The following is a 15082-nucleotide window of genomic DNA, read 5'->3' as shown; positions in this document are numbered from 1 at the left end:
TTCCGGGAGGAAGTGACGCTCCCAGCCAGCTTCCGGTCCGGGAGACTCGGCCCCACCTCTGCGCCGGGCAGCTTAAAGGGACCACGACCCCCAGGAGGATTGAAGGAGACCGGTGGGGACGGGGCGGGGCCCGGCCTTGCGGAGCCCTAACACAGCGCTGGGGAGGGGGGCGGCCGAAAGGGGGGCGGTGGTCGGGCCGCGCAAGCGGAGATGGAATGGGGCCCGGGCTCAGACTGGTCACGGGGGTGAGAGGGGGCCCGTCGGGGCGGGGGGAAGGGGCTCGGCCCCGCGCAAGCGCCGGCCCTGACCGTCTGTCTCTTGCTCGGGCAGGGAGGCTGCCGGCGTGGACCGCGGGAAGGCGGGGCTGGGGCTCGGCGGGAGGCCACCCCCGCAGGCGCCCCGGGAGGAGCGCGCCCAGCAGCTGCTGGACGCGGTGGAGCAGCGGCAGCGGCAGCTCCTGGACACCATCGCAGCCTGCGAGGAGATGTTACGGCAGCTGGGCCGCCGGCGCCCGGAGCCGGCTGGTGGCGGGGTTAGTGCCCACCCTGGGCTGGGCCGGGGTGGGGTGGGGTCTGCCCACTGGCTAGGCTGGCCAAGCCCTAGCTTACCCTGGAGGGGGGAAGTATCTCTCCACTGCTTTATCCCTAACCTCCGTTGATGTGGTGAGAGGTTTCAAAAAAGTTAATACTATCCAAATGCCAAATGGCCATATCCTTGTGGGGCCTAATCCAAGGCCTTTCCTTCCAGCCTCACTTTTTTCCTTTCTGTTCCAACTAGAACGTCTCAGCCAAACCCGGAGCGCCCCCGCAGCCGGCTGTCGCCACCAGAGGCGGCTTTCCAAAGGATGCTGGCGATGGAGCTGCGGAGCCCTGACCATCCCCGAGCCGGATGCCCTGACTTCTCTCCCTCCCCAGGGCCGGTGGCTGGACTCTGAACAACTCCCTTCAGTAAAGGGGCCAGTCTTCACTGGCAGTGGCTGGTACTTGGCTGGCTCTCAGCCTGGAATGGCAGCTCTGCTAGCAGCTGGGTTCACTCCCACTTCATCCTGGCTGGAAGCAGTGCTGTGCTTTGAAATGTAGCCAATGAATACCCAGTCTGATTACCCAGATTTGGGCAGACCAGCAGTGCTCGCCAGAGTGGTCTGGCCTGCTATGGGGGATCCAGGTGATGTTACATGTCCATTTCATGCTTTGGGGGCTTTTAGCCCCACAAAACACCTTCAGCAGAGCCTTGATTAAAAGGAAACCTGCAGACTCTTCTGGTGACCGACGTTTCCTTTCTGTCCCCTCCCTCTCCAAGACTGATGGCTGGGAAGGGGGGAATGGTGGAATGGTGGAAAAATGTCAACTATAGGCAGGGTTGGGAAGAAATGCCACAGATACTACCAGATTTAAATAAGCATTTAATTAGGATTTCATTAGTATTTAATATTGCTTTTTCAATTCCAAAAAGTTAAATTTTCACTTCTTAGCAGATATTTTAAAGTACAATATTAAGTTTATACAAAATGAGCAATTAAGCAAACACCATTATTTCACATTCTTCAAAAATACAAATTCGTATTTATTCTTTTTTGGGTTTGGAGGTTTCTTCCTTTGGAAGTACTGAACCTGTAACGTTTTCATATCGCTCAGTGGAAGTCCGTTGTTCCCATGTTTCACACTTACTTTTACATAATCCAAATAAAACTATTTGGGATTTTAAAAGTTGTCACCAAGACCCCGGCCAATGATTAGTGTATGTCAAAAAAAAAAAAGAGGGCTCTTGGGGGCTCTTGCCTTTCCTGGCTAGAAGATCTGAGCCAGAGATTAAGCAACAATCTGTTTCCAGCCACCTTCCCCAAATGGACTAGGAAGAGTTCACAGGAAAAGGGAACAGACACTTTGAACTCTGACCCCCACCCTCACAGTCTCCAAAACACAACTAAGGATGTAGACTGTTGAGTCAAACAGCCCTTGGGAGGCCTGAGAACACAGCAGGAAAAGGGCAAGAGAAGCCTCTGACTTGGCACACTACGAGGATAACAAGGATATTGCAAAAAACACCCCTGGGTTTTGGTGCAAAAAGGTTTTATGAAAAATTTTCCCATAAGAAAAAGTAGAAACTGCATTGAGCTGAGAAAGGGACACTACGTTATCGCCCAATTTTGGCCCAACAGGCACACCACCAAAAGGGCAGTGTGTGGTTTTGAACCTCAATTCCAGTAGAAAAGCTTGTACTATGTACACATTGACATAAAGATCCAGTTTAATTTGCATTTTTCAGTGCAGACTGAGAAGCCCTCTCTTGAACAGGAGTAACAGTGAGAAATGCCCAGTGGTCGTTGGCTTCCCCTAAGGGCATCAGAAGAAATACAGGACCCCTTCCCTCTCTCCCTAAAAAAACATGCAAGAGGAAACAGGCTAATATGGCTAACCAATCAGAAATATGCTCCAGTTTTGTTGCCTCCACCCCGAAATATTAAGGAACAGATAATTTCTGATCTATGTCCCAGCAGAACCATTTGCATATTAGATCTATGAAAATCTTTCTGCTTTGGCTGAATTATATTTTAAAACTTGTCTATTCTATAGCCTGAGAATTTGAGGATTGAAGATAAAATGGGGGAGATGGAGTAAAGGGTGGCTGAAGTATATTTTAAAACTCGTCTATTCTATAGCCTGAGAATTGAAGATAAAATTGGGGAGGTGGAATAAAGGAAGAAAGTTGGTAATGTTTGTTTATAGGATTTAATGAAGGCTGGAGGCCTTTTTGCTTAAGGAACCAACACAGGTAGTATGGGGACCAGTATGGAAATGGCTCATGTTGCCCCCTGCCACCCATGCCTCCCCAAACATATTTCTGATTGGTGGTGTAAGACAATTGTAAACTCTTGAGAAATACTGTTGCAGTTCCACAAATCAATGGTTTCAATGACTCTGGAAAAGTCTTTAAGGACAATGGATGTGATTACAAATATCAAAGTCTAGAAGGTGCCAGGTTTCTACCTAGGAACAATCTGTTCCTTCCTTTCAGGCATCATTTTGTAATGGTGAAGAGGGAAAAGATGGCGAGAGACCAAGAAGTGATGAAAAAGGGCCTCAACAGTCAGCAGAAAACAGGACCCACAGCAGTTCTTCAGAGAGCCTGAGGGGGCGCCCTGGGGCACACAGGGAAGGCTTGCATAGATTGAGCGGTTGCTGAGAATGCATAATAGTGTTTCTCTATGGACAGCCTCATAGTACAGGGCTGATTGAGCGGAAAAACGCGGCCAGGCCAGGGCCACATGGGACAACGACCATCAAGCTACACATATTGCACCAAGGTAAGTGCTTTTCTTTTCACACCTCAATTTAACTTTTTATTCTGAGCAAAAAATAAACTTTGTGGAAAGTATATATATGTATATATACACACAAAAGAAATTGCAGCAATCGGGTTAAAGATAAAATAACCTAAAGTGCTTTTTTATTTTATTATTTCTTTAATATACCAATATGAGGTTCTGCAAACTTGTCCCTCTGGACACATTCAGCATTATACAAAGTCTCTCAGGAAAACCCACCCACCCTCCAATATCCCCATCAGTCCACAGCCTTGACCCTGAAAATAAAACTCTCCGATCTACCACCTATCCCAGAGGTGAAGAAGAGAAGCCCCTTGCCTTTTACTCAGAGAGATCTTCACATCTTAAGGCCCCTCCTGGGCTTTGTACCATGATCTCCTTCTAAACGGAGGTGGAATTCAATAAATGACACCACTTCTGTCACCACACTAGTGGTGCTCCCATGAGACTGGCCAGACCCTGCCAGGACAGACTGGGCCACTTTCCCTCAATGCCCAACCTACCTGCCTGGGAAGGGCCAAGTTCACTAAGGCAGTTTGGTGGTGCCAGTCAGTTTCCTTACCACCTCCTAAGTCCATGAACCCCAATCCCTGGTGCTAAGCACCCTTTGAAGCGGTTGTTTAATTGGAGATGTTAGTAGGAACTAGAAGATAATGTACAGGGTGAAAATGGTTAAGTTTACTATGGGAGAGGAAAAAGGCTTGATTTTTACCTGCTAGAATTCTACAAATCCTCCCTAATCTCACCCTAGGTTCATTTCCCACGTTTGGGAAACCACACTCACCATGAAGGTCTTTCTGGCTCCAGCTTAGCTAGGGGCCCTCTCTCCTCCAAGGTCCTTGGCACTAGAGACCAGGCTTACAGAAGGGCAGGTAGGAAAAAAGAACTGGAAAAGGAGGGAAAGGAAGACTACCTACCCTGGGAAATAAACCTGATCTTCACAACCACTCACTGGCATTTTAAGCACATTCCTGATTTTTCAAAAGCTGATTGGATCTGATAGTCTTTCTTGTAATCTAAAGTCACCCTCAAAAGGCAGATACTTCAGCTTCTTCAACTGGAAAAATCTGTCAGCCTAAACACTGTTTAAGATGCTGCTTCGTCACCCCTGATCTTTGAGTGTGAAAAGGCCACTGACCTGGGTAGGCCCCAACATGAGCACAGCCCTAGCTAGCCAGGAAGAGTCGATATTTAAACTGTGGGTGCTTCAAATGTCCTTCCCTGGGCTCCTATTTCCCACCTCCGCTCCCAGGGAACCCAAATCCCAGGTGACCACAGGATGGGCATATGGGAAGGTCATTACTGCCCTCTGATACTAGCTTACTTTGGGGTCCCATCACTACTCTCTCAGAAGTTGTAAACACCAAGGCCCCTACCTCAAAGCTTCCTGTGGGTGCGAGGCCCAGAGAGATCCAAGGAAAACTCATGCCCAGCAGCTGGTTTTCCAGGAGGACTAACCCACTGTGTTAACAGGAAATTCCTCCTGCCTTATCAACTTCTGCTGAGGTCAGTGGTCATCAGAAGCCACAATCCTTTTGGAGAAGGGAGTGCAGAAGGTGAAAAAGAAGTCAATTCCCTAGACCAGGCACGGTGGCTCACACGTGTAATCCCAGCACTTTGGGAGGCCGAGGCGGGCAGATCACCTGAGGTTGGGAGTTCGAGACCAGCCTGACCAACATGGAGAAACCCTGTCTCTACTAAAAATACAGAAATTAGTCAGGCGTGGTGGTGCACACCTGTAATCCCAGCTACTCGGGAGGCCGAGGCAGAATTGCTTGAACCTGGGAAGCGGAGGTTGCGGTGAGCCAAGATCGGGCCACTGCACTCCAGCCTGGGCAACAAAAGCGAAACTCCGTCTCAAAAAAAAAAAAAAAGAAGTCAATTCTTCTGGCTAGAGTCCTGGAATGAGAAATTGGCTGCTTGTAGGTAAGACCATTTCTCCTCATGGCAGTAACAACGTTCACCACCACTGCCCTCTTTGTCTGTCCCTGAACATCCTTGCTAAAGGCAGGGAGGGCCCCTGGCTCCAAGGTAAATTATCTGCTCTCAATAACGTCTTGGCTGGCCCTGAGCAATGGCTCAGAGAACAGGAGAGTGACCAATGCAGATCCCTTTACATTAGGGAATGAAAATGCAAGGCAAAATTATGGCTGCTTCCTGCCTGACACTGTCAGTTCGGAAGAGCAGCCTTGTTTGTGGACCACCACTCTTTGCTCAGGGCAGGGAAATGGCTCTTGGGAGGCAGAGGCCTATTCTGCACCTTGGGCCATGCCTGGCCTCTGAGCTTGGTGAGTTTGGTCAGCACTCATGACTATGTTAATATAGCCTGTTGAGAGAAACCTTCATGCTAGTGTGGACTGTATCTTTTATTTTAAGAGGCAATGACTTGGAGCCAAAGGCAGACAGATAGATATAATTCTATACACACACACACAATTTTTTCCTATAACACAACTTAGTGAAACATTCCAAATGAGATAACTTATTGCAACATTTCAGGCTTTTTGGTGGAAAGGGAATTTTTTTGTTTTGCTATACCCTGAGTAGAAGATCATCGTTTTCTGATTTTTCTTTTTTTTCTTTTTTTTTAAATAAATCACATGACTAAGCTGAGCAAGTCACATCCTTGTTTGCACTGTATGAGGTTGTATGCAAAATCCAGAGGGGGGCAGAGATGGAGGGGGCAACCCAAAGCCTGGCTGGAACCTGGAACCAGGACACCTGGCCTGCCAATTATATGCCACCTCATACGAATTCCCTTAAATCTGCACCTTCTTCTGATAAGCAAAATGCGGCCCTTCTGCTCTGAGGAAGAAAATACCATTAAAAAGAAGGCAGACCACCAAACAGCAACTGGCCATAAGCCACAAGTTCTCTCTAGGACAAAACAGCGATGTTCCCCAAGGAAAATTCACTGCGATCTGCAAGCCATGGCAACCAACTGAGAGAAAGAACCAGGAAGGCAAAGACAGTGATCATGTTGCTAGAACCTGCTTTGCACACGTCATCGACAGACAGCAGTCAACAAGCTGCCTAGGGCCTCTGCAGAGCCAGATCAACCCCACAGCCTGTGAGCCAGGTCTTAAACTGCCTATTTGTGCTGAAGCGGGCTGCAGAACGACCCGTGTCATCCACCCTGAGCACCACCAACACTAAGCACAAATGACACCACCATCTCACCTGAACCCTGTCCAACTCACAGCTGCCTCACTGGCCTTTGCCACTGCCCTCTCTGATGAAGCAAGGGTCTGGCCTTCCAAGCAAATGTCAGCCTCAGATTCAAAAGACACACAGGAAGGAGCAACACCCAACACACTGAACTCTCCTGCCCAATCCACAAAGACCCCAGTGCAAGCGATGGGCAGCATCAGATTGATGGAAACCACACCCTTTCATTTAGAATTTTTATGCACACGAGTAACCTTAGTTTCCAAGTTCACATGACAACAAGCAAAAGTGACATACAGTGCAGCCAAACAGTTCACTTATAACTTAGCTTTTTTTGTTGTTTTTTGTTTTTTTCCAAAGATTAGTTCCTTAAAATGGATGCTCCTGGGATGTGAATAAAGAAAATACGTCTGAAAGGTGAGGATTTCAAACAGTAGATTTCTTCATCCTTCAAATTTCTGACCCATGATGGCAGGCATTATACCTCATGCCTCCTGCTCACCCACTTTTTCCCGCAGGTGAGCACACACGGGCCCTTCACTTGGAGAAGCTGCTGGTGAGGCCCATCTCCTCCTCCCCCTGCAGTAGTGCTTCAATGGGAATCAGATTGGACGGGGTGTCCAGGCTCTGGAGGGACAGAAATTCTGACACATCCATGGCACTTAACGTTTCTGTCTGAGGGTCTGAAGGAGTCTCTGCTTGCCGGCTTTGCTCACAGGAGGAGGGTATGGTAGAGGATGATGACTGGGGAACAGGGACTGAAGAGAAAGTCTGCGCTGGGAGCTGCAGGCTGGGCCCATCAGGAGCCTGAGGGCTCGGCTCTGGAGGGGGTGGGGAGGAGCAGCCCTTTCTCCTGCTGGTTGCCCGCTCCTTTGCAGAGTCCCGGCATGCACACTGACACTGACATGCCTCTTCTTGTTTGATGATGATCACAGGAACACTGAGGCCAATCTGCTGGACAGAGCTCCCTGCGAGAGAGGCGAGAGAGACTGCTCTTCAAGTAGCTGCAGAGGCAGGAGCATGAGGGACAGGGATACATGGGCTAGGTGAGAGCAGAGTGCCATGGGAACCATGGGAAGGATGGTCACCACACTTCGGGGTTTGTTCTGCTTTAAATTGGACCACATGCCCTCTGAGGTAAAAGAGGGACACTCCCCAGCCAAAGACAAAGTCCCCTTTCCTTAGAAAGTCACACACACAATCTAGATGCACCCTGTATTTCCAGCTTCATTTCCATTCTCCACTGCACCCTCCATGTGGATGCCTACCTTGTTCCTGACATGTTCTTTACACCCCTGGGCCTGTGGGCTCTTCCTTATGCCTAAAATCCCTGGACACCACTCTTCTGGAGAACTGACACTCATCTTTCAAGACCTAGCTCACTCCCCCACTCTCTGTAGGCCTATGCAGAGGGCTAGCTTGGATGAAGCACGTACCCAGCTTCCCAGCACACATGCACAGTGCTGCTGTCTTCCTTCCATACCTCTCTCCTTGCGGTACAGGACCTGCTTGGTTCTGCCTGCCCAGGAGACTCTGAGCTCCTTTAGGACATCTTACTCATCTCTCTTTCATGTGTTGTGCGAACACTTGCTCCATATTCAGCCAGACTTTGTGTGTCTTGACAGAGCTAGGGACCAATGGGCAGGACCAGGTGCAGTGGCTCATGCCTGTATGTAATCCCTGTACTTTGGGAGGCTGAGGAGGGAGGATCTCTTGAGCCCAGGTGTTTGAGACCAGTCTGAACAATATAGTGAGACTTTGTTTCTACACATAATAAAGAAAAATTAGGCCGGGCTTGGTGGCTCATGCCTGTAATCCCAGCACTTTGGGAGGCCAAGGTGGGCAGATCACTTGAGGTCAAGAGTTCGAGACCAGCCTGGCCAACATGGTGAATCCTTGTCTCTACTCAAAATACAAAAATTAGCTGGACATGGTGGTGAGTGCCTGGAATCCCAGCTACTTGGGAGGCTGAGGCATGAGAATCACTTGAACCTGGGAGGCAGGGGTTGCAGTGAGCCGGGATTGCGCCACTGCACTCCAGCCTCCACAACAGAACGTGACTCCATCTCAAAAAAAAAAAAAAAAGAAAAAGAAAAATTAACCAGGCATGGTGGTGCATGCCTATGGTCCCAGCTACTTGGGGGGGGCTGAGGCAAGAGGACTGCCTGAGCCCAGGAGGTCCAGGCTGCAGTGAGCTGTCATCGTGCCACCACACTGTGGCCTGGGTGACAGCAAGACCTTGTCTCAAAAACAAAACAAAACAAAGGCCAATGAGCAGGAGAACAGGGTGGGAACTGGGAGGCCTGACAACTAGTGCTTTGGTTCCACCATAAATTCACTTATAACCTTGGGCGAGTCATTTAATTTTTCTGGGTCCCGGTGTCTTAATCGATAAAATAAAGAATTTGAATAAAAGGAACTTTCAGCTCTCTATGTGTCTCTGACCCAGATGCTATTTCTTCATTACTGTAATTAGAAAAGAGTCCAGTGAATTAACAACTGCCCTCTTTAGCATTAACTGTGATTCAAAAATTTTTTTCTGGCTACATTTTAAAGCTGTATCTGAAAGAGAAAGAACTGTTACTAAAGAATGTTAAACACAGTATTTTGGCCAGAAGTATACTAACTTTTAATAGTTGTGAGAATATGAAATACTCTAGCCAACAATACAATGTGAAGAATTTAACTGAGGCTGTTTAAAGATTTTTAAAGTTTTAGAAACTGGGACAAAGCAGTAATTAGCTGTGCCTCAAGGGGCCCACAGAGTTGCCTTCTCTTAAGGCTAACATGGAATTACATACCTGGGCTACTGGCTACTGGTACTGCAGTGGTAAAAAACACCTTCTCAACTTTAGATGCTTGCTGCTGAAAAAAGAAAGAGAAATCCCATTTATAGCCACTGTAATATGGCAGATCCCCAGGGACCTGAAGCCTCCCTGATTGTAATGGTCATCCAAGAAGACAGAAAACCCTCAGTGTTCAGGGGTTTTTGTACTGAGTGATGTTTTGTTTGTGCTCTGACATGAGGTCACTGCACTGTTTGACATTCAGTGCTGACAACGTAGCTAGCTTTGTACGCTACTAGTTGGCTGGCTCCCAGCTGCCTAATCCAGTAGGTTCTGTATCCAAAGGCTCCTCCTCCTCCAAGGTTGCTTTTCTCAAGCAGATGGTCTTCTCAGAGGGATCCCAGGGCTAGCTTTCCTTCAGATTCTCCACCTTCCCTGCTGCCTCCCAATACTTCTAAGAAAGCTGAAAAGTTCTTTTTCTCCCCTCAGAGATTAAGTTGCATGCCAAGGACAGGCTAAGGCTTCCTCTACACTTTACAGGCAGACAGCCCTGTAAAGGCCTTGTGCTATAAGGTGCACAGCATAGTTCAAGGGTGGGCCCTAGTTTCGGCCACACTTGGATTCAAGTCCAAGCTCTGCCACTTATTAGTTGTTGATGTTGAGCATGTGATTTAACTTCTTAGAGTCTTGTTTCCCCACCTATAAAAACAGGAATAACAACTGCTATGGATGGAGTATCTGTCCCCTCCAAAACTCATGTTGAAAGTTAATCCCCAGTGTGGCAGTATTGAGAGGCTGGGTTTTTAAGAGGTGACTGGGTCATGAATGAATTAATTCACTCATGGATTAATGGGTTATCATGGGAGTGGGACTGGTGGCTTTATAAGAAGAGTAAGAGAAGCAGGGTGTGGTGGTACATGCCTATAGTCCCAGCTATTTGGAAGACTGAGGGAGGATCGCTTGAGCCTAGGAGTTTAAAGCCAGCCCAGCCTGGAACATAGTGAGATTCTCTCTCTTAAACAAACAAACAAACAAACAAAAAGGGCGGGCACAGTGGTGGCTCACACCTGTGATCCCAGCACTTTGGGAGGCCAAGGCGGGCGGATCACAAGGTCAGGAGATGGAGACCATCCTGGCTAACATGGTGAAACCCTGTCTCTACTAAAAATATAAAAAATTAGCTGGGCGTGGTGGTGGGTGCCTGTAGTCCCAGCTACTCGGGAGGCTGAGGCAGGAGAATGGTGTGAACCTGGGAGGTGGAGGTTGCAGTGAGCCAAGATCTCGCCACTGCACTCCAGCCTGGGCGACAGTGTGAGACTCCATCTCAAAAAAATAAAAATAAATAAAATAAATAAATAAATAAAAGAAGAAGAAGAGAGTCCTGAGCTAGGATGTTCAACCCCTTGCCATGTGATGCCCTGTGCTGCCTCAGGACTCTGCAGAGGGTTCCACACCAGCAGGGCAGCCCTCCAGATGTGGCCCCTCAACTTTGGACTTCTCAGCCTCCATAACTCTAAGAAATAAATGTGTTTTCTTTATAAATTACCCAGTTTGGGGTATTCTGTTTTAAGCAACAGAAAATGGACTAAGACAATAACCAAAAACCTTTCAAAGGCCCCTGTGAGGATGAAATGAGATGATGCACATAGGACACTTGGCGCATGGTGAACATTCAGTAAACATTATTATTTAAGGCCGGGCATGGTGGCTCACACCTGTAATCCCAGCACTTTGGGAGGCCGAGGCGGGTGGATCACCTGAGGTCAGGAGTTCGAGAGCATTATTTATATTATGACTAAGCAGGACTACAAACCCATGCCCAGAAAATCACCCTTATCGCTCTAGTATACTTCCTATTACATGGGCTAAAAGGTTTCTACTTTCTTGAAGTCTTATCTTGAGGCAGCTTTGTCTTTTATCTCTCTAAAAAGGAAATTAAAAAGTGCCTCTAAGATGAGTGTTGGAGGAAAGTGAATTCTGGCTAAGTTATATAGCAGATGATACTATAAAATAATAATGGAGGCCGGGCGTGGTGGCTCACGCTTGTAATCCCAGCACTTTAGGAGGCCAAGGTGGGCAAATCACCTGAGGCCAGGAGTTGGAGACCAGCCTGGCCAACACGGCGAAACCCTGTCTCTACTAAAAATTCAAAAATTAGCCAGGCGTGGTGGTGCATGCCTGTAGTCCCGGCTACTCGGGAGGCTAAGTCAGGAGAATCGCTTGAACCCAGGAGGCGGAGGTTGCAGTGAGCCAAGACTGCACCACTGCACTCCAGCCTGGGCAACAAAGCGAGACTCTGACTAAAAAAAAAAAAAAAAAAAAAAAGGAGAAGTGAGACCCATATTTAAATACCTGAAAAGAAAAGGGATGACTTGTTTCACTCAGCACCCCAGGACAGGGCCAGAGAAAACAATAAAAACCACATGGAGGCGGGCTGGGTCGCAACGCTGGAAAGCCCTTTCCAATGACTCTGGCTATCTAGAAATGGAAACAGGCTCTCTAGATCTAGAGAGGATTGGCACCCTACTTCTGGAATTTGAGTGTTCTCCCTATTGAGCCCCAAATCTCCTTTCTAGTGTGTCTGATAGTAGCATACATCCACCTCTAGATTCTCCAACTTAGTACATCCTTTTCTCCAACTAATTCCTACCCGTATCTCAAGGCTCACCTGACCTGTATGGTCACCCAACAAACCATTAGTGTCTGAACCCCTCAACGCAGTGGCCAAGAGCCACCAACTCTGGGATCAATCTGCTTATGCTTAAATCCCAGCTTTGCCACTTGTGAGCTGTGGGAACTTCAGCCAGTCACCAAACCTCTCTGGACCTCTGCCCTCCATTGGGAAAATTAGACCTACCTCCTAGGATTGTCGTAATATGTTAAAATGTGCTCTGTGTGACACACAGAGCTGCAGGTATACAGAGATAGTAAAAATATCAATGATTACTAGGGGAGGGGGAAGACGTAGAAGGGATGAATAAGTGAAGGACAAGGAATTTTTAAAAAAGTGAAACTATTCTGGATATTGTAATGGTAGATAGATGACATTATGCATTTGTCAAAACCAGTAGAACTGTACAGCACAAAGAATGGACCCTAATGTAAACTATGGACTTTAGATAATAATAATGTATCAATACTGGTTCATCAGATGTAACCAATGTACCACACTGTTGCAAGATGTTAGTAATAGGGGACAAACACAAGATGATACAGAGAAAAAAAAAATAATAATTGTAGGGGAGGGAGAGCTGGGCATGATGGCTCACGCCTATGGTCCCAGCACTTTGGGAGACTGAGGCAGGCAGATCGCTTGAGTCTAGGAGTTCAAGACCAGCCTAGGCAACATGGCGAAACCCCATCTCTATAAAAAATACAAAAAATTAGCCAGTCGTGGTGGTGGATGCCTGTAGTCCCAGTTAGGAGGCTAAGGTGGGAGGATGGCTTGAGCTCGAGAGGCGGAGGTTGCAGTGAGCTGAGATAGCACCACTGCACTTTAGCCTGGGTGACAGAGCCAGATCCTGCCTCAAAATATATAATAATGATAATAATAAGAGGGGAAACTGGCGATGGAGAAAGGTTTATGGAAACTCTCTGTACCATCTGTTCAATAAAGTCCAAAAAAAAGTAATCTAAAAATAATGTACATAGGTAATAACTGACACGTTGCAAATCCTCAATTTTAAAAAATATGTAGCACATAAGTCCTTACACATAGTAAGGACTCAATAAATAATAGCTGTTGATGTTTTTTAAATTATCATTATTAGTATTTAGTACTTAATCTACTGGTAATATTAACTTTCTTTTTGGCATTTTTAGCCTCTTTAACTAGAATATACGTTTTTATAAAAAAAAAATCATGTTTTTTTTCTCTTTTCTGTATCCTCCAGATATTCAGTGTGGTATCTGGCAAATATCAGGCTTTCAAAGTTGTGAGATTAGCCACCCTGAGACAATTCTTCACCATGAAGCATTAACTGAAAGACCAAGTCATTTCCCTAGTCATCAAGACCAAGCACTTCCTCAGAAAATGATTCTATGATGGGCTGTGGGAGCAGATTAGTTCTCTGACTTGGCCACTGCTATCCGGTGCCATCTGACTGGGTCACATCAGTCCCTCACATCAGTCTGACTCTGCCTTGAAGACAACCTTCTTTTTCTGGAATATTCTGGGGCCTCTGGAGTTTGCTGACTGCTTTTTTATACTAGAAGATGTGATTAGATTCCAGTATCAGTAGGAATATTTGTTCAAGTGCCTCCTGCTAGATAAAGACTGTTTCTCTGCCTCCTTATTGTAGGTACTGACCACAGCATTTCCTACATTTATACCACTTGATTATGTGGAAAATGACTAAAAGGTAGTCATTGACAAGTTTCATGGTGGATATGACAGCCACTTTTCTTTTTGAAGTAAAAACTTCTGAACACGTCACCTATGTAAACACACTTCACCCCACTGGGTATATTTATACATAATACTTACAATTTGTTCTTGGTTTTGTGGAGAACTGGTGGCACCATTTAATATCCATTGTAAGTTCTGTTCTCCCATGACTAGGCTGGATTGCAGGATAGCTGTGTTGGGAGTCGGGGTGATGGTTATTGTGGGATTATTAGTTAGGACAGAGTTGGCACCCAGGGGCAGAGTCTGGACCATGGCTGGCAGGGGCTCAGTAGTACTTTGTGGTGGGGCTGGTGCTGCCACAGCTGATGCCACTGCCGCTGCTGATGCAGAAGCCCCAGCAACAACAGAAAGTCCTGGTACGATGGGCTGCGGTGCCTGGGGGTGCGGAATAAACTCTTGATGATTAGCAGCAAACTGTGTGCTGTGGGGAACAGGCACTTCTGGAGGTTGTAAGAGAGCAGGGGGGTTGCCAAATGCAGCTTGCTGGGAGCCAGGTCCTAGGGAAGGAGCAGGCGGAGGAGCAGACGGAGCTGAGGCAGGTAGTAGAGGCTGGGGTGGCTCGGAGAGGCCAGGCTGCAGTACAAGTGGAAGAGATAAAGATGCTGAATTTCCTGTGGATGGCGGAACATCACTGACTGACTCTGCATCACCATTAAAACTTTCAATCAAGGAAGCTGGCAAGAAAAAGAAATAGAAATATATATACATATCCCAAGCCTTAGATGAGCCACAAAAACAGTCATTATGGGCTAAACAAAACACAGCTGAAGTCCACTGAACTGATCTCTTCATAGCTAGCAGGCCAGCTTTCTGTCATTTTCATTTAGTGACACCTCTGGTCAAAGTATCAAGTTTCACCATCAACCTCACTTCCTAAATGTGAAGACCCAATATAGGTCTAACCATTTAAAAAAGTGTCTTAAGGCTTTTCTGGAAAAGAGACTAAACATCTTTTTTTTGATATAACTAGTGAATATACTTTCTGACTAATGGGAAGTTTTACAGACAAATTTTCATCGAACACAGTATGATCGATGCATCTGAAATTTGTGAGTTTGTGGGTCCAGTTCATTCATAGACAGTGTATCACATCAGAAGAGCTCACAAGGCTGGGCACGGTGGTTCATGCCTGTAGTCTTAGAACTTTGGGAGGCTGAGGCAGGTGGACTGCCTAAGCTCAGGAGTTTGAAAGCAGCCTGGGCAACATGACAAAATCCCATCTCCACCAAAAATAAAATAAAATAAAATTAGCTGGGTGTGGTGGCACATGCCTGTGGTCCCAGCTACTAGGGAGGCTGAGGTGGGAGGATCACTTAAGCCTGGAGGTTTTGCAGTGAGCCAAGATCACACCACTGCACTCCCACCTGGTGACAAAATGAGACGCTGTCTCAAAAA

At 47.0% G+C, this 15082-nt stretch overlaps 2 protein-coding genes across 6 annotated transcripts in view; one reads left to right on the top strand and one right to left on the bottom strand.

The window, feature by feature from the left end:
- On the top strand, positions 1 to 1258 carry C20H1orf122 (chromosome 20 C1orf122 homolog). Of its 2 annotated transcripts, none has more exons than XM_007979339.3 (3): positions 1 to 112; positions 331 to 532; positions 778 to 1258. In XM_007979339.3, exons 2-3 carry the CDS (start codon positions 485 to 487, stop codon positions 871 to 873), a joined length of 144 nt encoding a protein of 47 aa, XP_007977530.1. In that variant the 5' UTR covers positions 1 to 112; positions 331 to 484; the 3' UTR covers positions 874 to 1258. The 2 variants fall into 2 exon arrangements, with proteins under 2 accessions (XP_007977530.1, XP_007977529.1); XM_007979338.3 differs by having other exon boundaries at positions 1 to 245.
- Positions 1259 to 1387: 129 nt separating this feature from the next.
- The window catches only part of MTF1 (metal regulatory transcription factor 1), a 52151-nt gene continuing 38456 nt past the window's right edge, over positions 1388 to 15082 (bottom strand). For all 4 annotated transcript variants that reach the window (XM_073007464.1, XM_007979334.3, XM_073007463.1 and 1 more), the window contains exons 9-11: positions 13766 to 14361; positions 9295 to 9358; positions 1388 to 7461 (exon numbers count right to left, since the gene is read on the bottom strand). In XM_073007464.1, the coding sequence (XP_072863565.1) occupies positions 7031 to 7461; positions 9295 to 9358; positions 13766 to 14361 (1091 nt within the window). In that variant the 3' untranslated portion in view covers positions 1388 to 7030. The remainder of the gene's footprint in view (positions 7462 to 9294; positions 9359 to 13765; positions 14362 to 15082) is intronic.

This window comes from Chlorocebus sabaeus, chromosome 20 (assembly GCF_047675955.1).
Source record: "Chlorocebus sabaeus isolate Y175 chromosome 20, mChlSab1.0.hap1, whole genome shotgun sequence".
NCBI lineage: Eukaryota > Metazoa > Chordata > Mammalia > Primates > Cercopithecidae > Chlorocebus > Chlorocebus sabaeus.
Note: the sequence above shows the minus strand (reverse complement) of the source record. Positions and strands in the feature narration are given on the sequence as shown.

Bases quoted from the DNA above. Each gene is read 5' to 3' on its own strand.
- C20H1orf122 (XM_007979338.3), top strand. From the start codon at position 211: ATGGAATGGGGCCCGGGCTCAGACTGGTCACGGGG. The intron at 246-330 runs GTGAGAGGGGGC...TTGCTCGGGCAG, and splicing joins GGCTCAGACTGGTCACGGGG to GGAGGCTGCCGGCGTGGACC. The intron at 533-777 runs GTTAGTGCCCAC...TGTTCCAACTAG, and splicing joins CGGAGCCGGCTGGTGGCGGG to AACGTCTCAGCCAAACCCGG.